This window comes from Artemia franciscana, chromosome 19 (assembly GCF_032884065.1).
Source record: "Artemia franciscana chromosome 19, ASM3288406v1, whole genome shotgun sequence".
NCBI lineage: Eukaryota > Metazoa > Arthropoda > Branchiopoda > Anostraca > Artemiidae > Artemia > Artemia franciscana.
Genome location: NC_088881.1, coordinates 10,515,223 through 10,542,844, shown reverse-complemented (window position 1 = coordinate 10,542,844; position 27,622 = coordinate 10,515,223). Strand labels below are relative to the sequence as shown.

The 27,622-nt window shown below is 35.8% G+C and overlaps 4 protein-coding genes and 1 long non-coding RNA gene across 5 annotated transcripts in view; all 5 read right to left on the bottom strand.

The window, feature by feature from the left end:
• Positions 1-2,740, bottom strand: part of LOC136039277 (uncharacterized) — a 40,581-nt gene extending 37,841 nt beyond the window's left edge. The window contains exon 1 of the long non-coding RNA XR_010620398.1: positions 2,555-2,740. This is a non-coding gene — a long non-coding RNA (uncharacterized LOC136039277). The remainder of the gene's footprint in view (positions 1-2,554) is intronic.
• A 3,636-nt stretch (positions 2,741-6,376) lies between these two features.
• LOC136039076 (uncharacterized) lies at positions 6,377-6,799 on the bottom strand. Its single transcript, XM_065722560.1, has one exon. It carries the CDS (start codon positions 6,797-6,799, stop codon positions 6,377-6,379), a length of 423 nt encoding a protein of 140 aa, XP_065578632.1.
• A 1,491-nt stretch (positions 6,800-8,290) lies between these two features.
• LOC136039074 (craniofacial development protein 2-like) lies at positions 8,291-9,169 on the bottom strand. The gene has a single exon (XM_065722559.1). It carries the CDS (start codon positions 9,167-9,169, stop codon positions 8,291-8,293), a length of 879 nt encoding a protein of 292 aa, XP_065578631.1.
• A 142-nt stretch (positions 9,170-9,311) lies between these two features.
• Positions 9,312-10,357, bottom strand: LOC136039073 (uncharacterized). The gene is made up of 2 exons (XM_065722558.1): positions 10,161-10,357; positions 9,312-9,465 (listed from the first exon to the last, which is right to left on the bottom strand). The coding sequence occupies exons 1-2, from the start codon at positions 10,355-10,357 to the stop codon at positions 9,312-9,314; spliced, it is 351 nt and encodes a 116-aa protein (XP_065578630.1).
• Positions 10,358-11,569: 1,212 nt separating this feature from the next.
• On the bottom strand, positions 11,570-11,995 carry LOC136039072 (craniofacial development protein 2-like). The gene has a single exon (XM_065722557.1). The coding sequence runs from the start codon at positions 11,993-11,995 to the stop codon at positions 11,570-11,572; it is 426 nt and encodes a 141-aa protein (XP_065578629.1).
• Between the last annotated feature and the right edge of the window lie 15,627 nt (positions 11,996-27,622).

The window sequence follows — 27,622 nt, the reverse complement described above, 5'->3', positions numbered from 1 at the left end:
TGGATTCTGACTGTCTTAATTCTCTCAAATATATCCAAGTAGTTGTGTGGTAAATATTAAATTAAAGTTTACATTAAAAATTTAATGAGATGGATTTGCCTGTTTTTTATTGCATAACAAATCAAATCTTGGTGTAATGTTTGAAACTTCTGGACATAAGACCTCTTCAACATTTTTGATCACTGAATGATATTGGGATTTAATGTGTGTTAAAGCTAAGAAAGCAACTTCACATAAATATATGATGTTGAGTGACAAAAGTACATTTAAAGCCATATTGGCAATTGTGGGAAATTCAGTTCTAGTTCCAATCCAGAATTTGGTCAAGGTTTTTTTTTTTAATTGTAGTTTTAAGTTTGAGTCACATGAAAGCTCAGCAAATTCCTCTTAAGCTTGAAGTGGCAGATGATCAATCTTGCTTAAGCCACTCCAAACAGCTTTTGAATCCAAACTATTTTTTTGTAAATCAATATTTAATATAAAATATGTCTGGAACTGTATTTCTAGTGCTTTTACAATAGTTTTTTTGATAAAAGTTTTACAACAAATTTCCTCAATCACAAAATTGCCAACACTGGAGAACATTTCAAATGAATTTTTTTCATCCCTACTTTTCCAAATGCTGATCTTTTTAAAAAAAAACTTCCAATTTTATTGTTTGAACTAAATACATTGCAATTTTTTCTTTGGGGAGACAAGTTAAAATCATTTAACTTCACAAAAATATCTGACAAATAGCACAGCTTGGATAGCCACAAGTCATTAAAAAAAAAACCAGCAAATTCACATTTTGTTCAGTTAAAAATATTTTGATCTTGTCCTTTAATAACAATAATCTTTTTCAACTTTGACCTCTTGACAGCCATCCTACTTCTGCATGTAATAACAAAATTGTGTAGTTGGAAATGTATCCTTACAGAGATTTGAAAATAAGCAACTGTTAAGGGCATGGCTCTTAATAAAATTTATGACCTTAACAGTATCCTGAAGCACATTGTTCCATTTTTGTGCTATCAATCAGTTAAGAAGCACCCAAAGGATTTTTACATGCTGTGTCTGTAAGGTCCTGTCAGTTGCAAAAGGGTTAAACTCAGAAATGGCTAAAACAATGGCATATGGCTAATATGTCATACAATGGCTAAATGAAAATAACATGTAATGTTTATATAGTTTCTTTTAAATAACACTTAGAAATTTTGTTGATAATATTTATCAGGATTATTTCAGTTTTAAGAAATTGACAAAAATAAATCTATATTTTTTATAAATTTCTATAACATCTTCTGATTCATTGTAAATCTATACAATGAAAGATATTATAATGATCAGAATAGAAATGCTGGCATAAACAGTCTTTCCAAATCAGAAGATTTTATGGTATATTTATCAATGATGATTGTTATTTTTCTTTATAACAATAATTTTACATGTTAAAAAACATTTTTTGTTAAATTGTATTTTTATCACTCGTGCCCCCATAATTTTGCTAAGCAACCCCAAATGGGGTCACAACCCATAGTTTAAGAAGCCCTGGACTAGAGTTTTAAGCCTATGAATGTTTTTCCACTAAATTTGGGAAATGGATTTGCAGATCTTTGAAATCTCATAAATTGGGTTGAGCAAAGTTATGAAGCTGAAAACAGTTTCCTTATACTTTGTTCAAGCAGAAGAACTATTTTACATGTTTTACTTTTTAAAACATAGATGTTTGAAGGTCATCCAAAGTCAGTTCCCTCTAAAGGGGGGAGGAGCAGAGGCAAGTTCTTCAAAATACCTTCACAGGACATATTTTAGTCTGTAGGCTAGACCCATCCTTGAGTTTCACTTTCAGAACTTAACCCTTTTCCAAGAGGGCCCTGGCCTCTGATGACCTTTAAAATCTTTTGGTTATAAAAGTGAAACCTTGCAAAATTGAGCTTCTGCTTAAATAAAGTAGGCTACAACAAAACTCAGCTTCATAACTTTGCCTAAATTTTGAAAATACCATCAATACAGCTTAATATACTATGGTTAAAAATTCTATGCTACTGAAATAACAGGAATTACATTTCAGAAATAAAACCAGAGAAAAAGGAAACTGGTAACTGAAAATTAGCCTAATGTAAAATGCTGCTTTATCAAAACTTCAATAGGTATGCCTGTCAAGTAGTTAAATCATTGAGACTTAAAAATCAGAAGAGAGTTAACATGGAAGGTTGGCAATAGGCTAGCCTACCTTCCTGGAGCATGTTTATGGCCCTAAATTCATTATTGAATGTTCTATTTTTCATAACCCCTTTTCAAGATAGCAAAAAACAGCTATACTAGAAACTGGTCAATCAAAAATCTAATGGGAGGCAAATAGCCTACATATTTTAATGTTTGACATGTTTCTTTAATAGCCTAAGAGACCAATTAGCCTCCTTAGCAAAATTGCAATAGGCTACCAAGTAAAGAAAAAGCAGACTGAAAATTCAAGTTCTACTGGTTTATCAGTCTTATTTGTGAAAAAAAAGGATTTAGGGCAGCCTTTGATTTCTGAATGGCCTGTTAGTTATGTGCATAGCCAACAAACCTGGACTGGTTTCTTCCAAAATAAATGAACAAATCAGACAGAGAAGATCTCCATCGATTTCTCCAGAAAATTTTCCTGCATGTAATCCCATTCCAAATGCTACCTTACATTGATTACTTCAAATAAGTTTAAGTAGTAGGCTGTAAGCTTCACAACCATGAACTTGTTATGATCATAATCCTTTCTTATAAGAATTATACAGCGTTTGCGCTCAGGTTTTAAAAAATTTGAGATCAAGTCTTAGAAATTCAAGGATTTAGGGGAATTCCGGCACAAAATTGAATTCCAGTGATCACGCGACAGTTCTAGATTTTGTGGTTTTTATCTAGAAGAATTAGTTTTTATCCAAAACAAGGTATTTACTGGATAAAACTAATAAGAACTAGGAAGATTCTTTGCAAAAAACAAACTTGGCTTGGAGACTGGGCGCGTGAAAAGAAGGGCGAAGCTAGGGTTTTAAGTATTGAGAGATATAAAGAATAAGTATTGAGAGATATAAAGAACAAGCCAAAATAATTTTCAGTCGCCTTTAAATCGCAGCTTGGATAGCATTAAACAGTTATGAAAACTCCTACCTTGCCCATGGAAAACTTTCGGTACAAAGCTCTAAACTTAGCGATTCCTCCAAGGCTGCGCTCCGGCACACAGATCGTACTGCAACACCATAGGTGGGGACGCAATTTCGCATACACAGCTTAGATACTAGTATTGGTAATCTAAGCTGTACTGCCGGTTTCCTGTCTCCAGCCGCTAGTATCGCTACCACGCACTGTGTCCCAAAAATAAATCAAATTTCCATAAGTGTATTGGTATCTAAGGTGTGCTTTAAATGGCTCATAGAACTGGTTGTCCAATGGTTAGCACTTTTGAAAACGCCAAAGTAGCTGTCCTTCTCTCTTGCAAGAATAAAAATCTATTCCATGGAGGATAATCAGCCAGCTTCGAAGTAATAAGGATTCCGAAGAATGGATTCCAGGTGTTTTATGCAATTATCTTATCCATCATAATTATGCCTTAAGATGATAAGCCGTTATCGACGGGGAGGAAATAATCATTTTTATACAACTCTGAAAAAGAGAGTCCAGCTGTACTCTCACACAGAATGCCTGCCTTGGCTTTACGCTAATAGGCCCTGGATCTCAAGTCTTTCATCATAACTTGTCCAAGTTTTACTCTTACCAATCAGTTTTCTTATGTGTGTGAACGACCATAAAATAGCTTTAGTTTTGTAGTCAGGCTCAGCGGGCTTTAAAATAGCATATATTTTTTAAGTGACTCATGGGCTTTCACACAGTAAATAATAGAACCAAAGTATAGGATTGGAAACTTTAGCTTTAAAGGGATTGTTCTGAAATGCCAACAAAACTTCGAAAATGTTTTAGAGTAAAAATATGGCTAGAATACATTATGATACTTTAAAGATACATTTAACTTTAGCTTATATATACAATATCTTTGTTACTTGGTTCTTTTAGCCTGAAAATGAGGCTTTTAATTGCATTTTTTAGAAATATGACGAAAAAAGCATATATAGGTAATAACCCCAGACAGAACAACCATATCTGCATTAATACTAAACTAATAAATATTCTTTCATAGATAGACAAGAACTTACACCCAGAATTACTGTTATATATAAACAGAGTTTGGAATGGTGAATCGTTTAATATATCCATCAGATAAAATCATCGGATATTTGGTTCATTATCCCATAAAATAAAGCTATAAAAAGTCACATTAAAAGAATTTTTGTCTTTTTTTAGTTTACCGAAAACAAAACGGGTCTTAATTTTTGGAAAAAACGACTTATAACCAGAAAAACAAGAGCTAAGATTTCATATGACACTTGTGACAAGGTCAGAAGAGCCAGCAGCCAAAAGCTCATATGGCATGAGCTCTGGCAACATCCTACGAATCAATAAATTGCTTTAAAAGGAAAAGCAGAAGCTTAATGTCGGTCGGGAGTTAAAATAAGTGCTTTGAGTCAAGAGATCCTTCTAAATATCAAGATTCATTAAGATCCGATCACCCACTCGTCGGTTAAAAATACCTCAATTTTTCTAATTTTTCTTCTCCCTTCAGCCCCACAGATGGTGGAATTGTGGAAAAATACTTTATCAAGTCAATTTCTGCAGCTCCCTGACACACCTATCAATTTTCATCGTCCTAGCACGTCCAGAAGCACCAAACTCGCAAAAGCACTGAACCCCACCCCTTGACTCCCCCAAGAAAGTAGATCCAGTCCGCTTACTACAATCACGTATCTACAACATTTATAAACGTTTTCCAAGATTTCTGGTTTCCCCCTCTAACTCTCTCCAATATCAACAGATCTGGTTTGGATTTGAAATCAGAGCTCTGAGACATGAGTTCCCTCTAAATATCGAACTACATTAAGATCTGGTCACCCGTTCTTAAGTTCAAATACCTCAATTTTTCTAATTTTTCCAAATTAACAACCCCCAGCTCCCCGAAGGAGAACGGATCTGATCCAATTATGTCACTTACATATCTATAACTTGTGCTTATTTTTCCATCATGTTTCATCCTGATCTCTACACTCTGAACGTTTTCCAAGATTTCCGGTTCCCTCCTCAAAAATGGAAGTGAGCAGCCATTTTGAACCGGTTGATGATACAATATAATTATGTAGATATTATTATTCTTAATTATTCCTTGCTCAATTTGTTCAATTTGTTTTCTTCTAAATGATAGATTAACAGGCTCTTTACCAACAATAATATTTTTTATTCGAATTCGGCAATTGTTTCTCCTAAATTTTAGTTTTATTACTTTTTGAAGAGAAGATAAATGAACTATTTACTCAATAGAGTCATCTTTTTTTATTTATTTCAAATTAATCGAGAAGGGGTAAGAACGGTGATCTTGGACGGTTTTGAATTAGTTGTTTGTAAGATAAATCAATATCGCATATTTTATTTTCATTTTATAGTTTACAATCTTAGTCACCTGTTTTTTATGAAGTTTAACAGGTTCTCGTTCATTCACTTTTGTATGCGTTACTTGAACTTTACATTTGTTTTACGTCGAAACAGTTCTTTATTTTTTGTTTTTGGAATTCTGATAAATAAATTGTATACTCTTCCATTTATTAGAGAATTATCTTTATAGATAAATTTCAAGGTAAAGTTTTTTGTAGTACTTTAATAAATCAAGATTACCATCATCATCCAGTAATCTGCTTTCGTTACTTGTGTACTTCCGATATTTACTTTCTAAGCTCCTAAACTTATCTATTTAGCAATATCTTCTACTATTTAGCTACGCTTCTAATTTTATTAAGCAAATATCTAAGTTTTTTCCACACTTGAGGGGTTCATCATTTGTTTTCAAATCAATTAGTGAAAATCCATGATTATTGTTTTCTTGACTAAAGTAGTTGATAAATTTTACTTTTTTCAAGTGAAATTCACGGTTTTGTCTGAGTCGCTCAGTTTCTTTTAGATTAAAACACTTAAAAATGTGAAACTATTATAGTTTAACCGTATAATTTAAGGTTTATCAAAATAGCTCTGAGAAATATAGATTATTAATGTATTTCGTTTTCTACCTCTCACGAATATAACTTCATTTTCTTTCTGATCTTTTTCAAAATCGTCAAAGGTAACTAAATTTTGACACTTAGGATCTAGGTCGTCTACATCAATGATATTACTTTTATCATTTACTAGCAACCAAAAGATTCATGTCCGTTTTTTTACAATATATTTATTTTAATCATTAAATCCTTATATTTATCTCCATCAAGATCACAAGCATGGAAACTTTTTTTTTGAAACAATCAGAAATCATAAATCAAGTTCAAGGATGAATTGCTGTCAAGTTCAAGGATGATTCAGGTATTAGTGAGGTGCCGGCCTCGGTCAGATCTCGGTCATATGTTCGTCTCAATGTATTTTTGGGGATGCCTCTCTTTCTTCTACCGTCTGGCTTCCATTCATAGGTTGTTCGAGGAAGGCGGCTCTCTTCCATACGAAGAACGTGTCCCAGGTATGTCCATCGCCTTCTTTTCAGCAACTCAGTGACTGGAGGTTGACCTGTTTTTCTGCGTATTTCTGCATTTATAATTTTTTGTTGCCTGCTTGTATTCAACATTCTTCTGAGGCTCATATTTTCAAATGCAAGGATTCTTTTTTCAAGCTGAGTGTTTATTTTCCAACATTCACTTGCGTAAAGGAGGATTGAGAGTACATTGCTGTTGAAGGGTCGAAGCTTCAGTCGCATTGAATATTTATTACTTCTCCAAATAGGCTTCAATCTATAGAAGGCCCGTAGCTTGTCCAATTCTAAGTTTAATCTCGGTCAAGATCTCTCCATCACAATCAATCCAGCTACCCAGGTACTTGAACTCCTGGACTTGTTCTAGATCCTTGTTTTTACAATGGAGAACAAGTGGTGAGGTTGTGATCGCCATGCTCTTCGATTTGTTACTGTTTATCCTTAGCCCGACATTCTCTGTATTCTCGGTAATAGTGTCAAGCAGCTGCTGCAACCGTTCTTTAGACTCTTCGAGAAGGACAACGTCGTCCGCAAAGTCCAGATCAAACAGTTGCTTGTTGCTTACTTTTACCCCATAGCTCGATACAAATCTCAGGGCATAATCCATTATAATTATAAAGAGCATGGGGGAAAGTACAAATCCTTGACGAACACCAGATATGATCTTGAAAAATCTGGTTGTACCGAATTCGGTCTTTACGAAACATTCTGATTCTTCATAAAGTGCTATAATCATATCTACTGTTTTCTCGGGAATTCCGTAGTATTTCAAAACTCTCCACAAGCAATCTTTGTCAACTGAGTCAAATGCCTTTTCAAAGTCAATAAATAGGAGGTAGAGCTTCTTGTTCCATTCTTTTGATTCTTCGACAAGCATTCTCAGTATAAATATTAGATCAGAACAGGATCTCCCAGTTCTGAAACCATGCTGATCTTCTCGTAGAGTTGCGTCTAGTGCTTTCCGCAGACGCTGCAAAATGACGGAGACTAATAGTTTGAATTAAACAGGGAGAAGATTGATGCCTCTCCAGTTATGGCAGTTCATCAAGTCTCCCTTTTTGAAGAGTTTGACTATAATGGCTCTTCTCCAATCTCTTGGGACCTTCCCTAAGATCCATATTGCGGTGAAGAGGGAAAGCCAAATGGATATGCAGGTACTAATTGAGTACTTCAGAATTTCTGCTGAAATGCCATCAATACCCGGGGCTCGTCCATTTTATAAGTTCTTTGCTGCATGCATGATCTCCTCAGCATTTGGAGGATCTGTATTGATGTCTAAATAAATAAAAGAGATATCAGGTACGTTTGCTTAATCACAAGTTCTCGGTCTATTCAAAAGTTTTTCGAAATGGGAAGCCCATCTCTCGTAAATGTTTCTGGATCAGATATAATTGATCCATTTTCGTCCTTGTCAGGGGTGATTCGGCTGCTTTGTTTTCCTACCATCTCATTTGTCAATCGGTAGACAGTCTTGGAGTCACTCTTCCTAGCAGCTTCTTCAGTTAAAGCTGCTTTCTTTTCAAGGAACTGTCTCTTGTCCTTTCTTGCACTCTTTTTTACCTCTTTGTCTTTTTCTTTGTATAATTGTTTTGGTGCCAGCTCTGAACACCTTGTAGTATCTATGAACATGGTTTGCTTGAGTGCCTTTTGTTCGTCAATCAGTTTCCATGTTACGTCAGAGATACACCTTTTTTTTGGTTTCTTTCGGAAACCCAGTTATTCTTCGGCAATCGTCGTGTAAGTACTTTTTATTTTCTCCCATTTTTCTTCGACGCTTTCTGAGTCATTTGCCTCAACAGCCAAGGCATCAAATTTGTTCCATAAAGATATACAGAAATCTCTGCGGGTTTTTCGATCCTGTAGCTTGTCCGTGTCGTACAGTTTCTTCAGGTTTTGCTGTTTCTTCTTTTGGGCACGTAGTTTGATCTGTATGTGGGCGATCATGAGCAAGTGATCCGACTGGCCGTCTGCTCCTCTATACCCATGCACGTCTAATAGGCTTGTACGCCACCTTCTGGCGATCAGGAAATGGTCAATCTGGTTTTGCGTTGAACCGTCTGGAGATGTCCATGTGTACTTGTGCACATTTTTATGCTCGAAGAGTGTCCCGCCAACGACAAGGTCATTATTTAGCGCGAAGTCTAGTAGTAATTCACCATTTTCGTTAATCTGGCCAAGTCCATGCAGTCCTAGGACTTCCGGACAGTACTTGCGATCGGCTCCTACTTTGGCATTCAGATCACCAACAACACATAGAACATCATGTTTGGGGATGTCTTTGGTGACAGCTTGCAAGGTTTCATAGAAGCTATCTTTGACATCATCATCCGCCTCATTAGTAGGAGCGTAGCATACAATGACAGAAAGCTTAGTGTGTGTTGTAGCTAATCGTGCAAACAAGATCCTTTCGTTTATTGGAGTCCATTTGAGCATTTTTTGGTATGCTGCAGGGGACATCATAAGTCCTACACCTACCTGATGATGGTTGTCTTCTCCGCTATACAACAGTACATACCCATGATCTAGTATTTCTTGGCCTACACCTTTCCAATGTATTTCGCTTAGGGCCAGTATTTCAATATTATATTGCTTCATCTCTCTGAGAACTTGTTTTTGATAGCTGACTAGAGTTCTCACGTTCCAGAAGCCGATTTTTGTTGGTTGCTTCGCAGTCAATAATCGTGTCCGGGGGCGTGCTGGGATCGTTATCAGGGGGAATATAATTCATCCGAGGCATTTATCGACGTTTCCGTTGCTGGGGCGTTTTTGCAGGAACAGGTAGCAAACCTGTCGCCCAACCCTCCTCCTTCATCCTGGCTTGGGACAGGCTGGCATTATCCATGACAATGACAGGTGGAGTTTGAAGCTTATAGCTTATTTTAATTATGAACCTTAATTATAATACGTAACTAACTTAATTTTAATACCTTAATTAGCTTAAAAATACTTTGAGTAGCTTATAGGTTCAGGGGACAAAATACCCCGTACCATGCTTACTTTATTTTTTAAAACCTTTCTTTTAGTGTCATTAGGGTATAGAAATTTTTATTTGTTTTTTAAAGAAAATTCCACGTTTATTTTCTCTTAAAGTAAACTGAGTTTTTGATTAGCTTTCCACTTTTCCGATTGATTCATCTTTATGATTTTGCAATGTTGTTTTATCTTTAGCGATACTTGTTTCAATAGAATCAATTTCGATATTAAGTTAGGAGAATACATAAAGGGGAAGACCAATTGACAAAAAAGTATTATATGAACGTAACTACTAAGACTATTACCACTGCTACTTTTCCTTACGTTACTACTGCTACTAAACTACTCCAAGTACTACTTCAAATGCAACAACTTTTAAGGCTTTGAGTATTAAGGTGAAAAGAGTGTCATAAGGGTGTCAAAAGCGCATTTCACATTTTTTTTGGAACAGCTTAACGTGTCAAAATAAAACTTTCGGGGTATCATGAAAATGAAGTTCATCTGACCGAAAGGAAATATGCACATGTTGCTACTGCTGTTAATACTTCTACTACTACTGCTACAACTAATACAAAACTAACACTGCAACTAATTTTACTACCATCGAACCTACTTTGATAATAGCACTTTTACGAAACATTCTGATTCTTCATAAAGTGCTATAATCATATCTACTGTTTTCTCGGGAATTCCGTAGTATTTCAAAACTCTCCACAAGCAATCTTTGTCAACTGAGTCAAATGCCTTTTCAAAGTCAATAAATAGGAGGTAGAGCTTCTTGTTCCATTCTTTTGATTCTTCGACAAGCATTCTCAGTATAAATATTAGATCAGAACAGGATCTCCCAGTTCTGAAACCATGCTGATCTTCTCTTAGAGTTGCGTCTAGTGCTTTCCGCAGACACTGCAAAATGACGGAGACTAATAGTTTGAATTAAACAGGGAGAAGATTGATGCCTCTCCAGTTATGGCAGTTCATCAAGTCTCCCTTTTTGAAGAGTTTGACTATAATGGCTCTTCTCCAATCTCTTGGGACCTTCCCTAAGATCCATATTGCGGTGAAGAGGGAAAGCCAAATGGATATGCAGGTACTAATTGAGTACTTCAGAATTTCTGCTGAAATGCCATCAATACCCGGGGCTCGTCCATTTTATAAGTTCTTTGCTGCATGCATGATCTCCTCAGCATTTGGAGGATCTGTATTGATGTCTAAATAAATAAAAGAGATATCAGGTACGTTTGCTTAATCACAAGTTCTCGGTCTATTCAAAAGTTTTTCGAAATGGGAAGCCCATCTCTCGTAAATGTTTCTGGATCAGATATAATTGATCCATTTTCGTCCTTGTCAGGGGTGATTCGGCTGCTTTGTTTTCCTACCATCTCATTTGTCAATCGGTAGACAGTCTTGGAGTCACTCTTTGTCTTTTTCTTTGTATAATTGTTTTGGTGCCAGCTCTGAACACCTTGTAGTATCTATGAACATGGTTTGCTTGAGTGCCTTTTGTTCGTCAATCAGTTTCCATGTTACGTCAGAGATACACCTTTTTTTTGGTTTCTTTCGGAAACCCAGTTATTCTTCGGCAATCGTCGTGTAAGTACTTTTTATTTTCTCCCATTTTTCTTCGACGCTTTCTGAGTCATTTGCCTCAACAGCCAAGGCATCAAATTTGTTCCATAAAGATATACAGAAATCTCTGCGGGTTTTTCGATCCTGTAGCTTGTCCGTGTCGTACAGTTTCTTCAGGTTTTGCTGTTTCTTCTTTTGGGCACGTAGTTTGATCTGTATGTGGGCGATCATGAGCAAGTGATCCGACTGGCCGTCTGCTCCTCTATACCCATGCACGTCTAATAGGCTTGTACGCCACCTTCTGGCGATCAGGAAATGGTCAATCTGGTTTTGCGTTGAACCGTCTGGAGATGTCCATGTGTACTTGTGCACATTTTTATGCTCGAAGAGTGTCCCGCCAACGACAAGGTCATTATTTAGCGCGAAGTCTAGTAGTAATTCACCATTTTCGTTAATCTAGCCAAGTCCATGCAGTCCTAGGACTTCCGGACAGTACTTGCGATCGCCTCCTACTTTGGCATTCAGATCACCAACAACACATAGAACATCATGTTTGGGGATGTCTTTGGTGACAGCTTGCAAGGTTTCATAGAAGCTATCTTTGACATCATCATCCGCCTCATTAGTAGGAGCGTAGCATACAATGACAGAAAGCTTAGTGTGTGTTGTAGCTAATCTTGCAAACAAGATCCTTTCGTTTATTGGAGTCCATTTGAGCATTTTTCGGTATGCTGCAGGGGACATCATAAGTCCTACACCTACCTGATGATGGTTGTCTTCTCCGCTATACAACAGTACATACCCATGATCTAGTATTTCTTGGCCTACACCTTTCCAATGTATTTCGCTTAGGGCCAGTATTTCAATATTATATTGCTTCATCTCTCTGAGAACTTGTTTTTGATAGCTGACTAGAGTTCTCACGTTCCAGAAGCCGATTTTTGTTGGTTGCTTCGCAGTCAATAATCGTGTCCGGGGGCGTGCTGGGATCGTTATCAGGGGGGAATATAATTCATCCGAGGCATTTATCGACGTTTCCGTTGCTGGGGCGTTTTTGCAGGGACAGGTAGCAAACCTGTCGCCCAACCCTCCTCCTTCATCCTGGCTTGGGACAGGCTGGCATTATCCATGACAATGACAGGTGGAGTTTGAAGCTTATAGCTTACTTTAATTATGAACCTTAATTATAATACGTAACTAACTTAACTTTAATACCTTAATTAGCTTAAAAATACTTTGAGTAGCTTATAGGTTCAGGGGACAAAATACCCCGTACCATGCTTACTTTATTTTTTAAAACCTTTCTTTTAGTGTCATTAGGGTATAGAAATTTTTATTTTTTTTAAAGAAAATTCCACGTTTATTTTCTCTTAAAGTAAACTGAGTTTTTGATTAGCTTTCCACTTTTCCGATTGATTCATCTTTATGATTTTGCAATGTTGTTTTATCTTTAGCGATACTTGTTTCAATAGAATCAATTTCGATATTAAGTTAGGAGAATACATAAAGGGGAAGACCAATTGACAAAAAAGTATTATATGAACGTAACTACTAAGACTATTACCACTGCTACTTTTCCTTACGTTACTACTGCTACTAAACTACTCCAAGTACTACTTCAAATGCAACAACTTTTAAGGCTTTGAGTATTAAGGTGAAAAGAGTGTCATAAGGGTGTCAAAAGCGCATTTCACATTTTTTTTGGAACAGCTTAACGTGTCAAAATAAAACTTTCGGGGTATCATGAAAATGATGCTCATCTGACCGAAAGGAAATATGCACATGTTGCTACTGCTGTTAATACTTCTACTACTACTGCTACAACTAATACAAAACTAACACTGCAACTAATTTTACTACCATCGAACCTACTTTGATAATAGCACTTTTACGCCTAAGTCTTTAAAGGTCAAATTTAAGAGATATTCATGGCAAATTTGAAAAACAGAAGACACTACTTTCATATAGATTGTCAAAATGGCCTATCTTAAGATTTAATCTGTGTATTAAGTTGGAACTCTGAGAGAATACTTAAAGGAAAAAATCAATTGACCCAAAGGCGATAGGTGCACAATACTAATAATACTATTGCTAATGCAACATTTACTAGTTCTATCAGTATAATACTATTGCTAATGCAACATTTACTAGTTCTATACTACTATTACTACCTCTAATGAGATTATGCCAAAAACGAATAACAATATTATTCATATGTGCGCTTGTCAACCATGACCGCATAGTCTTGGCTCAAAAGAACGAGACATTTTCATTAAGATTTCCAGAAATATATATTAATATGGCTTAAATTTACCTCTAATAACAGCCCTCCCTCTCTAGAATTGCTTGCTGAATAGGCTAGCCCCATGTTGCCACTGCGGTGTGAATATACATAGTCTTGGCTCAAAGAAACGTGACATTTTCGTCAAAACCTTCCAGATTTAACCGAATACAAAAATGTTTCTCTTTTTCTTCGTTTGCGTATTTCATTTTTCAAAATGCGATTTTGCTAGTATCAAGATTTAAATTAATGGATTGCAACAAGCAGGCACAAATAACTCCGAATATGGCATTAAATTTACGTCTAATAACAGCCCTTCACCTCGAGAATCACTTGCTAGGTTGGACTAGCCTCATATTGACACGGTGGCGTCAATATACATAACCTTAGCTCAAAAACTTGGCAATTTCAATAAAACCATTCAGAAATAACCGAATGTAAAAAGTGTGTCTTTTTTCTTTGTTTGCGTATTTCATTTTCAAAATGTGATTTTGCTAACATTGAGTTTTAAATTAATGGAATGTAATAGGTAGGCACATCTAAGAGAGCAGAAAAACCAGGTATTTTCATTAAGACATTTCAGAAATATATCTTAATTTGGCATAAATCTGCCTTTAATAAAAAACCTACCCCTCTGGAATTGCTTGCTAGTGTGGGCTAGTCTCATTTTGCCACGGTGAAGTGAATATCAATAGTCTTGGCTCAAACAAACGTAGTATTTTTATGTTATCCTCTCAGAAACAACCAAATGCAAAATAGTATTTTTTTTTCTTCGTTTGTGTGTTTGAATTTGCAAGAAAACGTATTGTGAAGTCAACATTTTTTCTTATTATTACCACCGTAAGCAATGGAGCTTCTGCTGTGACGCGTAATGCTTATGGCTCTTTCAAAATTCTGATTTTGCTAATACCAAGATTTGAATTAGTGGAATGTAGCATGCAGCTGCATCTAATAGAGCAAAAAACAATAGTAGTGGGATGCTTGAGCTCTCATGTGGAAAGGGTAGGAAACATGCAATCCATCAATCATTCTGGTAATCGATACAGGGATTCTCCTTGCGTGCAAAGGTTATAACGTAGAAATTATTAGCCGAATAACAATATTAGAAAGGTTTTTGTAGTCAAGCTGTCTAGCGTCCTAATCAATTGAGGGGAAATCCTTTTCGAATCCTAATGTGGACAAAATCTTTAGGTTATAAAGATTCCTTGATAAAAAAGTACTATATGGCAACAAAGTACTATGTAACAACCCACATGTCCATCATCATTATGTAATACCTCAGATGTGTGTCCTCCACAGTTACAAGACGGGATTCTCCGAGGGCCCCTGAAGTCTAGCTTGTCATGCCAGATTGTGTCATCCTTAAGATAAGAAAAATTCTTCTATTACATAACAACCGAAGAAACCTTAAAAAATCTCTTAGAAAAAAGCTTTGGAAAGTTTTCAAACATCTTGGGAAAATGTCTTTAGAAACGTATTGAAATGTCTTGAAACGTCTTGGAAATGGTTTTGTCGGTAAAATTGGTTGCTAGGGTCCCGTTGAAATTGGCTGCTAGGTTTCCCCTTTGGAACTGGTCGCTAGAGCCCTCGTAGGAGTTGGATGACACCCCCCTTGAATTGGCTGCTCGGGCCCCCAATGGAAAAGGTTGCTAGGTTAGGTTAGAGCCCCTGGTGGAAAAAGTTGCTAGGGGCCCAGTGGAATCGCTTGCTAGGGCCTGCGTCTTAAAGGTCTCCCACTACTGGACCCTGAAGGTTTTTTCCTGGCCCTCGTGGCTTTTTAAGAAAAACATCCTCTACTAGATACCACCTAAACCCTATTAAATAAAAACAAAAGAAATCATGAAGTAAGGAAGCCCTGACCCTCACGGGTTTTATAAACACTCAAAGAAAAAACAATCCCTATTACGTAAAATGCACCTGCATATCTTTAAAAAACATTCCCTATTATGTAACATGCACCTGGGTCTTGAAGAAAATTAATTACACCTGTGTCTTGAAAGAATCGCCGTTAAATTTCTTTGTCATCTCAAATCATTGAAGAAAGGAAAGAGTAGTGGTCATGGGTATTCTTAAGCCAATTGAGGTTGTACTACACAAGTCAAAACCTGGTAATCCTGGTAAATGACGCATCTGATCAGTACAAGACCAAGTCCACGGTCATGAGAAGTAATTACTCCTACCTTTTAATCACAGCCTGTTATCTTTGTGCCATTCCATGATATGACTACTATTTTATGGTTGTCAGTAGCTTTATGTTTTCAGTTTCTTTCTTTAACCTTTATCTTGTTATGCTATGGTAACTCAAGCCTGAAAATACGGAAAAGAAATAGAAAATAAAAAATATAAGAATAAATACTATAGAATATTCTACATTGTAAATTCTGCCTATGTATTTGAATATGCGTGGAATGTTTCTTTCTACCCAATAAAATCATTTTTCCTGCATTATTTCCAATTTCCATGCTTCCTGATTGGCTGCTCCGTTTTCCTGAGGGAGGAATTTCAAGCAAGGAAGAGTTTCTCAAGGAAAATTTGCCAAAGGGAGAATGACCCAAGGGAATTTTCCGGGGAGACATTTACTTATTTTTCTTCTTTAATCTCACCTTCTCGGAAAATACGGATAATCTGAAAATACAACCCTCCCCCACCCCCAAATAAAGATTTATCTGAGCACCCCAGCCTAAAACCTAACCTATAAAAACGTCACAGACGTCTTGTTTTGATGATGATGATGTGTGCATCTCCGTAAAAAAGTATAGCCTTTCTTAAAAGGAAGTATTGCAAGAAATTTTGAAATGGAACTGTCCGTCCCTAAATGAATTTTCCCTCCTCGATACTCTTTTGCATAGATCCGACTACACAGCATTTACACATACCCCCAACAACTGAAAAAAAGCTATCTACCTATTAACGGACAAATTTCTATTTCGATTAGTTTTATTTCAATGACAACGAACATTAGATATCACTGCGTGACAGCACGTGTCTGACAACTGTAAGGTATCGTATTGTGTCAACGGCCACCAATTGGGGAGGAGGGGGAAGGAGAGGAGATATTACCGTCGTATATTTTGAAAAATATCCTTCTTCACTTAGAACGAAAAAAAATCTATCTCCTAAATTTTGAAAACTACATTTTTTTGTACTTTCATTAAAAAAAAAATCGAAAAAGAAATCATTACCACTCTCCCCTCATTTTTGTGAATCGGTGACTCTGGTTGCGTCATAAAATGATGCAAAGTGACCCTTTGCTCTCGCGTCTCCTATTTTATTGCTTAAATAGGACTCTCGATTAAACATAAATCTGTTCCGAAAAGCCTCTCTCCTTCCTAGATATACATAATCATTGGCTTGACACTATGAAACTTTAAGACAAAAGTGAACAAGGACAAAAAAAAATCCGTGGATATTTATATCAGTGCGTTTATGTTTTTATTTGTATCTGGAGTATAAATTTCACTGCCAAAAAATGTCCTGAAAATTCCTGTCAAGAATTTGTTTTGTTAAAAGAGGGGTCGGGATATTTAACCTCATTTATCAATTTTTCATTTTGACCCATTTTCAGACGGGGGTTTTTGTTTTGGAACACCGCTTTAAGAAAGAGGTTAGGTGCAAATGAATTGGAGAAAGATCCCCAAATTGGAGAAAGTTCTGCGAATGCTCCCAATTTAATAAAGTTATAAGAAGCCTACAGCCCAAAAATGAGACTGGGGGAGGAGGTGGCTCGGACTCCTCAAACCACCTATTTCTGTTTGGCTCCAAATTTCACTTACATGAATCATTAATTTTTTTTAAGTTTGAATACCATTTTTTAATTTCTGTTGAAAAAACAACATGTTTTAATGTATTTTCACCAAAGTAATGAAATCAAATTGTATAAACGTTGACGAGCCTCTATAAACCTGCTTTAACGTCACTATTTAAGAATAAATGAATTGATTCGTGGGTTCAGTATCAGTTGGGCTTTTGCTTTTGATAGTGAAACAAACGTCAGTTAAAGATGATTGGATTTTTTAACTGGTGAATTATTAAGAGTGAAGAGGTAATAGTCAATTTTCAAATGAAATATAAATATTATAGATCGTAGTTGCTAACTATCGTAGTAAATAAAACAGGTCGTAATTGGTACTGTCAAAATTCCGTCCATCTAGCGTTACTTGAAAGACTTAAGTTAGACAAAAAAAAATAGAAACATCCATTTGAATCAACTTGAGTAAATTGAAGGGGTTTGTGCCCCAAGATTTCCCCATCCCACTTAATTTTGAAAATAACTCTTCGGAAGTAATTTCATTAAAAAGGCTTGTTTTCAGTATTATTAATGAAAAAGATGACAAATTTGCCCTCTCCCCTAGGTCATTAAATGTTCTTTCCAAATATAATATTCACTGTTATATCACCTTTTTTTCCAAATAAGCTTTATTGGGTATTATAATAAGAAATAAGTCGATGAAAAATATTAACAAGGAATAAAGGCAAACCTACAAAGTCAGCGGCTTTTTGTGAGCTCCGGCTACCTGTTTTACATAGTATAAGTAAGTTGGACAATTCCCCCCCCCCCCGTGGTTAACACCAAGACGTAGGTACAGACTATGGTTTATTTTCCTATTACCTGGACAATTGTTTAGGGTCATGAGACTATTGCAGTCTAAGCAATCTATTTAAGCAGTCTAGCTGTATTTAATATATGCTATGCTTTACTCCCCCCCCCCTAATGTGCAAATATATAATAACTCCATAACGGTGAGTTTGCGGTAATTTTGCAAGAGCGAAAAGATGTTCAAAAAGTCAAAATGCATCTATTAACAATAGTTTCATGACCCTAAACAATTGTTCAGGTAATGAGAAAATTGACCCAGACTATATATAAAGATTTACTCATTTGTTTCCTCTGTCAATGAAAACTTTGTATACAGTCTAGAACACTATCCAGACATTAGGGGGAGGAGAGCATTACTGCGAATGTAGCAAATATCAAATTTTGAAAAAGTGCTGGATGGGGAATCAAATAGTATATTACTTTTTTTGTGTTCTGATATTTGTGTTACCGGTGCATCAGAATATCACAGGAATTTTTCCGATGGAGCCGACAGGTCAGCTAAGGCGGGAAGAGAAAAATTTACCACCTTCTTTTAAAAACTTGGAATTGCGCTCACTTTTATTGATGCTTCTTAATGATTAATTAAATGAAATATTTTTTCCAAGAAACTGAGCTTTTCAAAGAAAAGTAAAGAGTCAGTTTAAAGCCTACAACACAAGCAGATATACAGTCGAATAATAATCGAAACTTAAAACCAATAGAAACTTTTATCAAAGAACCTATGAAACCCAAAATTAATAGAAATGAAAATGAGTTTCATATCAAACAAAACACAAAGGATGGAGCTTTGGATTGCTTATCGAATCCTAAAATGGACAGAAATTAAAACGTATAATAATGTCAAACATAAAACGAACAGATATTACCACAAACAGGATTAGGACTGACCCGTCTAAAATATCCCAAACACCATCTTGTCATTGATGATTAACCGAAAACAATTTTATTTCGAGCAACTCAATTTTATTTGACATATTGTCAACAGCAACATCACAACAACAAAAAATAGTATAGCAAGACTAATTAATGTTTTAAAATAAAACCGTTAATATGAATAAGAGTGGTGCTATCATAAGCAGCGCAATAGCGCTGCCTAAGTAAAGAATGATACGGGTACAATGTCATATTGTTTTCAGACCTGGACACTTTGTATAGAAGGAGCTATTGTTGAAACTTTAAAAGGGGCTAATTCGATATGAAACTGAGAGTTCTAGTACCTTTTTTTATAAGTCAAAAGTGTTTGGACGGCACCCAGACCTCCAATTCCCATGGTTTACTTAAACACATCCAATCAACATTTTGAGGCACCCATTTTGTTCAGCATGGTTGAAATGCTCAGTAATTATGACTTTGGGAATGACTCTCCCCCCACTCAGACAGCCCTCAAGGCAAGGGTTATTAGTTATACTAGTTGCAGATTGCTAACATTTAATGTTTTTAAGGAAGGGGTGGTTGTAAGAACTTTGGAAGGGGCCCATTCAGTTGGAAAACAGAAGTTCTTGTGCCCTTTTTAAGATTAAAAAGTGCCCATCTCATTGAAATTTTGGTCTAACTATTTTGTTCAAAATTGCCTGAAGATCATACAACAAGGCCTTTGGCATAGAAACAACCCTTCGGAATCTGGAAGCAAGAGTTTTAAGTTGCCCCAAACGCACACGAGGTTCTAATGGAAGGGGTGGTAGTAGAAACTTTAGAGGAGGCTCGTTTTTTGGATACTGAAAGTTCTATTTCCCTTTTGAGATTAAAAAAAGATGAAGGACAACTAGCCCTCCCCCACCCCTGACGTCCTCTTTTCCCCAAACGTACCTGATCGAAAATCTAACATAGCAATTTTGTTGAGAATAGTCCAAAGAACATATAACAAAGCCTCCAGGGTTGACACAATCCCCAACCCAGGGTTGACCCGAGCCCTTGGGTAATGGCTCTACGTTATTCCATAGGGGCAGAAATGGTTTCTATGGAATGGGTGGTCATATAAGCTTCTGATTGGGCTTGTTTTATTAGAAATTGAAAGTCATAGTGTTTTTTTTTTTTAGAGTCAAAAGTGATTTAAGGGTGACCCATCCCCCTCACAAACATCATTTTCCAAAACAAACATCCAATCAAAATTTTGAGACGTTTATTTTCTTCAGTATTTTTGAAATACTCCATAATTATCCCTTTGGGGATATTCCCCCCCCCCCACAGCCCTCAGGGCAAGTTATGTGAGCTAGATAATTTGTTCATTGCTTACATGTAGTATTTGTTTGTGAGAAAGCAATGTACGTTTCACCTTTACTTTCCAAAAGGACAAAAGTCTTCCAGGCTACTCTCAGAGAATATTGATTTGACTTTTGACCTAAATCAAAACAAGTTATGTGTATACGGATTGTCAAAAAAGCGTCACTCAGGAATAACTGAGTGTATTAATTTGGAACTTTCAGAAATGATAAGGGAGATGAACAATTGACAAAAAAGGCAATATTTTTACGGTACTCCACAACCACTACTACTACGTTTACAGTTTTGAAGTGAAATTTGAACTAAACCAAAAAACACTATTTGCACACATATTGTAAAAAGAGTGTATCTCAGGAATGAATTTGGGTATTCAGTGGGAACTTTCAGAGAATACTTGAAGGGGAAGAACAATGGACCAAAAATCAGTATGTAAATGCTACTACTAATGTTACTAAAGCCACTGCAATTACTACTACTACTACTACTTCAACTACTTCTTATAATGCAACTACTTGTAAGACGTAGATCATTAAGATGAAAGTCTCAAGAAGTATATGTACATACAGGTTATCAACATAACACATCAGCAATGTCCTAGTAACAACTAATTGTATTAAGTTAAAACTTCCAGTTCTTGATGAGAGGGATGTACAGCTAACCGAAAGGCTATACGCTAATACTAATGCTGCTGATACTAGTTCCAATACTATTAATACTACCATTACAGTTACTGTAACTAATGACGCTCAGGGTATTAAGCTGAATGTTTTAAAAGGCAAGTCAAACTGTGGATTCTTATAGAAAAAAAATGAAAAGATTAAAAAAAAAATTCATGAAAAAGACTGTATCAACTAAAAACGAACAGAAACCATTTTAAAAAACTGTTTCCACAAAACAAGTTTTTCAAAGAAAATCTAAGTGCAAACGAGTAAGTAAAGTAAAGAGCTCCATGAAACCAAAAATGGCTGAAATAAAGTCAAATAATCTTCCAAGTGTGAAACTACCACAAATCACCATCAATAAATAAATAAAACCCAAAACGAATAGAATTTGAAATTAATAAGCGAGTCGAACTTAAAATGAGCAAAAATTAACATGGTAGGGTTAATATATAGTAAGGTTTTGAGTTTGACTCGCTTATTTATCGTAATTTTTGTTCTTTTAGTTTTTATTTGATATTTGATGGTGATTTATGGTAGTTTTATCCTTGAAAGGTTGTCTGACTATATTTATGCTCATTTTCGGTTTAATGGAACTCTTTAATTTTCTTTGAAAAACTCGTTTAGTGGATTTTCTTTTTAAATCAATATCTATATAAACCCTCGAAGCACCTTGCACGTCATATACGTTTTATAGAAAATGATATATATTTTTATCAGTCTGATATTATCTGTCAAAATAATAACAACTACAATAGAAAATCACCATAATAGTCGAGACTATAAAAAAAAATCAGTGAAGGTAGAGTAGAAACCGTAATAATAGGTAATTTCTAAGGCCTGAACAAAAAAAAATCAACGGGCTGTACTCCAAAAGTGTCGCTTCTAATAAAAAAAAAAATAAAGCAAAAGATATACGATATAAGGGGTTGTAGTTGGAGGGTGAAAACGTGTACCAAAAATACTTACACAAATATTTCACACACAAGGAAACTTCATAATATTGTGATCCTGTAGCAGAAATATTTTAAAATTTAACAACAATTATAAAGAGTTAAATAAATAAAAACATTTTTTACTCCCCCCATGCTTTCAGAGGAACAGAACATAATTCGTAATTTACTAAAAAATATATTTTAAATGTTTTAACTCTTTAACGTTAATGAATAAAAAACTATTAAGACTTTCATGAATAAGGGGGGGGATGTCATCTCTGCTCATGTTAATTTCTCCTCGTTTTGAGTTTGAATTGGTTATTTATTGTGATTTCTGTTCGTTTCAAATTTCATTGGTTGTTGTATGGTGATTTGTGGTAGTTTTGCCCTTGGAAGGTTATTTTACTTTATTTCTGCTCGGTTTCGGTATAGTGGAGCTCTTTATTTATCTTTGAACAGCTTGCTTTGTGGAAAAGATCTGAATAATTGATTTCACTTCGTTTTAAGTAGATACTGTCATGTGAAAAGAAAATAATATCTTATATCTTTTTTTTCTATAAGAACCCGTAGCTTGGCCTGCTATTTGTATGTTGGATAAAATTTCTCAACAATTTTTAACAACACACGTCGTTTTGGAAATCCCGACGCATTGTTTAATTTAGTTTTATGCCTACTAAAATCGATATAAAAAACTAAACTTAATAACATTGCCAAAATATCACATCTATGGTATTTGGCAGCCTGGATATACTTACATTCTTTTGAATTAGCTAATATGTAAGAGCAGAAATAGCAATAGTAGTAGCCCTGAAAGTTTCAACTTTCAAGGTAGTCTCACTCGTTATTGGGATATTACTAAGATGTCCTATTGGTAACCAGCATACATACTGTGCCTTTTGATTTAGTTTTAAAGCAAAATTTAGTTTTAAAGCATAATGGTCACACTGTATATCTTTGGGGTTTGACATACCCAATATCCCTAGATGCGTAGTTACTGAACCGCTCAACTATGCCGAGCGAAATAGCTATCTCTAAATATTGCTTGGATGTGTTTGGAAAGTCAATGGTCTCAGGAAGAGGGCTGATTCCCCTTCAATTACTTTTGACTATTAAAATGGGTACCAGAACTGTTAATTTCTAATCGGATTAGCTCTTTAAAAGTGTCTCTGATATTGCTATCCATAATAGTGCTGTCTTTCATGTTGCTTATATTACCTTTTAAAAATCTGCATGTGTATAACTTTTTTATTTACTTGGAACTCCCTCTAAGATTTTCCTAAGATCCTCACCTATTACCCTTAGTGTCATTAATTACAGCAATCGTAGTAGTAGTATAAATAGTATACGCATAGTGTTTTCTGGCTAGTTCAAAATCTGCCACAACTGACATTGAAAGGTCCATTTTAGAAATGTAAGTCATTTCTGAGATATTGCTGTGTCGCCCTGTTGACAGTCCACATGCACATAGTTCGTTTTGATTTTGTGCAATATCCAGCTAAATATTCTTTGAAACCTTACTCTTAAAACCCTTGGCCTGCATAGTAGCAATAGTCGTAGTAGGAGTAGTAGCACTAGTAGCAGCATGTTCATAGCCCCTTTTGTTTTCTCCAACATATGTGTCAAAACACGCTCACAGTTTCAATTTAATACCTTAAGCCACACCTGAGGCATTGCTGATACGTCCTCTAGACAACATGTTTGGACATAGTGTATGCGCATTCTGTTTAATACTGTTTTAATATTCCCCGTATTTTCCCTTCAATACTCTTAGTTTAGCAGCAGCAGCAGTTGTAGTAGTAGAAGCAGTACTATTGTGCCACTTGGCTTTAGTGGCAATAGTAGCAGAAGAAGTAGAAATAATAGTTGCAGTACTAGTCTTCGTAGCATGACTAGAAGCAGCTACATTAGGATGCAAATTTGCTAAATTACTTATGATCTTTGGACTATTTTGAACAAAATGGCTATCAAATTTCGACCGAATGAATTTGAGGAAAAGAAGGAGTGAGGGAGGCCCTCCGATCAATTCCAACTCTTAAAAGGGAAATAAAACTTTCAATATCCAATCAAATGAGTCTCCTTCAAAGTTTATACGACTGCCCATTCCGTAAAAACTTTAAATACCCAAGGGGCATGGCTTACAACCCTTGCCCTCAGGCTCTAACTGAGGGGAAGGGTTATCCCCAGCTAGAGCATGGCTGATGGCTATCCAAACAAAATGGCCATCATTGAAATTTTGATCGAACGCATTCGAGAAAATAGGGTGAGGGAGGAGGGCTAATTGCCCTCCGATCACTTTCGACTCCTAAAAGAGGAAATAGAACTTTCGATTTCTAGTCAAATGAGCCTTCAATGTTTATGCGTTTGATTCAAGTTTGAGCCTTCAAAGTCAATAAAAGCCTTATATGCCCCGGGGTATAACGTTCAACCCTTTTCATCAGGCTGTTGGGGTTTGTATCAACCCTGGAGGTATTATATAATCTTTGCACTAAATTGAACAAAGTGGTCATCACAATATTTTGACCATACATTTGTGGAAAAGAGAGCATGGGGAGGGCTAGTTGCCTTCTGATCACTTTCGATTCTTAAAGCCACCACTAGAATTTCCGAGCTCTGGTTGAATGATCCTCCTCCAAAGTTTATACTATAATTATACTATAATTATACTATTATTATAGCTCTTACCCTGACAGCTGTGAGGGGGAGAGGCTGATATCCCAAAATATATTACAACGTGGACTGTTCAACTATGCTGAACAGCATTACTATCTGAAAATTTTGATAAGATGTGCTTTGAGAAATGGTAGGCCTGGAGGAACAATTCACTTTTGACTCTTCAAAAATGCACTAAAACTTTCAATTTACAATCTAATGAGCCTAGTTCAAAGTTATGACTCCCTCCCCCAGTATATGCACCCCTAGGTAAAAATTACAACCCTTGCCACCATGCTCTAGGGATTTGTGTCAACCCTGGAGGCGTTGAAACAAATGTACTACCGTATATTATAAGTAACTATATTGAACAAAATGGCTATCTCAATATTTTGATAACATGCATTTGGGATAAGAGGGCACGTGGGGATAGTTTCTCTCTGATCACTTTCGATTCTTAAAAAAGGTAACTTGAACTTCTGATCTCCAATCAAATTAGCCCTGTTCGAAGTTTATACGACCACTCCTTCCTTAAAACCTTTATGTTAACAATGGGCAACTAGCATAGCTTATAGCACTTAACCTGATGGTTATGGGGGATTGTTATCCCGAAAGGTATAATTTCCTTAACTTCCAACTACATTGAAAAGCATGGCTGTACTTAAATGTTGATAGGATGTGTTTAGAGAAATAATGGGCGTGCGGAGAGGGGGGGGGGTAAAGGTTAGTTACCCTCAAATCACTTTTGACTCTTGAAACAGGCGCCAGAACATTCAATTTCCAATTGAATGTACAAATTTTGAAGCTTCTATGACAAATCATTCAATACGAAGTGCCTTAGTAAGAAAAAAGTAATATATTGATCCTACGTCGCTCTTCAATAAGACAGCGCTATTGCACTGCCTATGATACAGCGTAACAGCCTATATGACAGCCATGGTTTCAAATGTTCTTTTTCCTTTACCGTGTACAAGCCATCGTACATGTATCATTCATAGTCAAAGTAATATAGTCATAGTCATAGTCACAGCATAAAATGTTTTAAAACATATATATGTCATTGGTAAGATCAACCAAATTATAGTTTTCAACTTCCATAGTCTTCTGCTTAAATTCGTATCCTAGAATTTGTAGGATAGGTGAGTCTTGGTCATTTAGCTAAGTTACAGCACGACCAATAGCCGGAAAAATCAAAAGTTCATATATCTTACTTAAGAAATTAAAAGAAGAATTTAGCCCATTGCATTTAGGTCTCCTTTGAGGCCTCTGCAGAACCATCACCATATTCATATTGAGTTTCATCTTTGACGATTATTTCGAACTAATAAATATATATTGCCCTGTTATCCCAATAACAGAACCCTGGTGTAGCTACTCTGTAAACATACCTTCGAAATCCCTATTAGAAGCTTCCAGATTTTTAAGGCTATTAATTCTCTGGAAATCACTATCACAATTACCGTTATTCATTAAATTTCAAAAGGCCCTCAGTAGGCCTGCACGGTTCCAATATAGTTTCAAATATAGTTTGTCGGTATTCTAAAATTCATTTTAGAATACCGACAAAAAAATAGGCCATGAAAATATTATCCCTAACCCTTATTTTGTTCATACATCAATCTCTCAACACACCAGATCCAAAGTTTTTAAAATTACAAACCCAAATATCATGAAATCACCCAAGACCTACCTTAACAAAACTTCAATAGTACACACTAAAAAGAACATACTATTTATAGCTTAACCCGTAAAAACACACAAATTACAAATATCAGCTGATCAGACCCTTTGGAACGTATCAAGACTTTTTGTAGCTACAATGTTGTCTGTCTTGACATAGATAATTTTGGGGTAAGTAAGGGGTACCCAGTTTTCCAGTCTTTTTTCTATTAAGTATTTACAGATACCAAAGTGTTCCTTGCACACAAGCGCATACGAGGCGTAACATATTCACCAATAACAACATTTTTATAAACACTGAACTCTTCTCTTTTTGTTTTTGTTTTTTGTATTATGACCATGCCACATTATAATAAACCTTGTTGATAAATGAACTTACGCACGACTACAGCGCTGATTAGGTGGGAAGTTCGTAATTTCTCGAGTTGAATATTATTCAACTTTCAAACATAAGATTCTTGACGGACCAATCAGAATTGAGATTTAAGGCATAATTTTTTGAAGCTAGAAAAATGTAAGCATGGAACTGCAAATTGTCTGTCTACAACAGGGATCAGAAAAAGTTAAGAAGACTAATATTAGTAGAGAACAGTACGAAAGATAGTATTTTTGCAAATTTCTTAAACCAGTTTCTTGCAAATTTGATTTACCGCTTGTGAAATATATGGGTGGTGCAAAAATCAAGAAAATCCTCATCTGATTCATAAATTTCGTTTTTTAGTTGACAGATGCGACCATGGTTTGACTCGGGCATTACTCACAATAGAAAATCAAACCTGTGTATTTTCCACTTTAATTTTTATAAGCCTTGTTCAGCAGTGAGCAAAACTAAAAGACGATACGTTTCCACTATCAGCGACAACGCTGCCCTCTGAATTACTTGTGAAGCTCATCACTAGGTTCGAGAATTACTTGTGAAGCTCATCACTAGGTTCGAGAATTACTTGTGAAGCTCATCACTAGACTCGATAATTACTTGTGAAGCTCATCACTAGGTTCGAGAATTCAGTTTCAATTAGTTTAGGTTTACCTCCACCCCTCTTTCCCATTATAATGAGATCAAAATTAGACTATTCGCTTACCCTTACATGAATTTGCTTTTACTTGCACTAATTCCAAGCGTGCAATTTCAATGCGCCGTTAAAAAAGCATGACTAACACCCAAATCAAGTACTATAGTAAAAGTAGAAGGCATAGATCCAAAGTTATAGGTAACCCCTTTTTAACTAACTACCAATCGAATTTATTTTATGCTCAAGAGCAGAGTTGAAACCACGGTCAGTTCCTAAAATGCTTTACTTGCCTAAATTTGCGTAATGCATAGCAATTTTAGGTGCTATAGTAAAAAATTGACTGTAATTGTGCTAAAATACTGCTAAAAACGTATTTTTGTAGTATTTTCATACTATTTTAGCAGCCCCGACCACGTACTACGGCGTTATAAAAAATAAAATAGTGATAAAACAACGATTTCACGCTATATGTGGC

Bases quoted from the DNA above. Each gene is read 5' to 3' on its own strand.
- LOC136039072 (XM_065722557.1), bottom strand. From the start codon at position 11,995: ATGAAGCAATATAATATTGAAATACTGGCCCTAAGCGAAATACATTGG.
- LOC136039076 (XM_065722560.1), bottom strand. From the start codon at position 6,799: ATGCGACTGAAGCTTCGACCCTTCAACAGCAATGTACTCTCAATCCTC.
- LOC136039074 (XM_065722559.1), bottom strand. From the start codon at position 9,169: ATGAAGCAATATAATATTGAAATACTGGCCCTAAGCGAAATACATTGG.
- LOC136039073 (XM_065722558.1), bottom strand. From the start codon at position 10,357: ATGCTTGTCGAAGAATCAAAAGAATGGAACAAGAAGCTCTACCTCCTA. The intron at 9,466-10,160 runs GTAGGTTCGATG...ATTATAATTAAG, and splicing joins GTAAAAGTGCTATTATCAAA to GTTCATAATTAAAATAAGCT.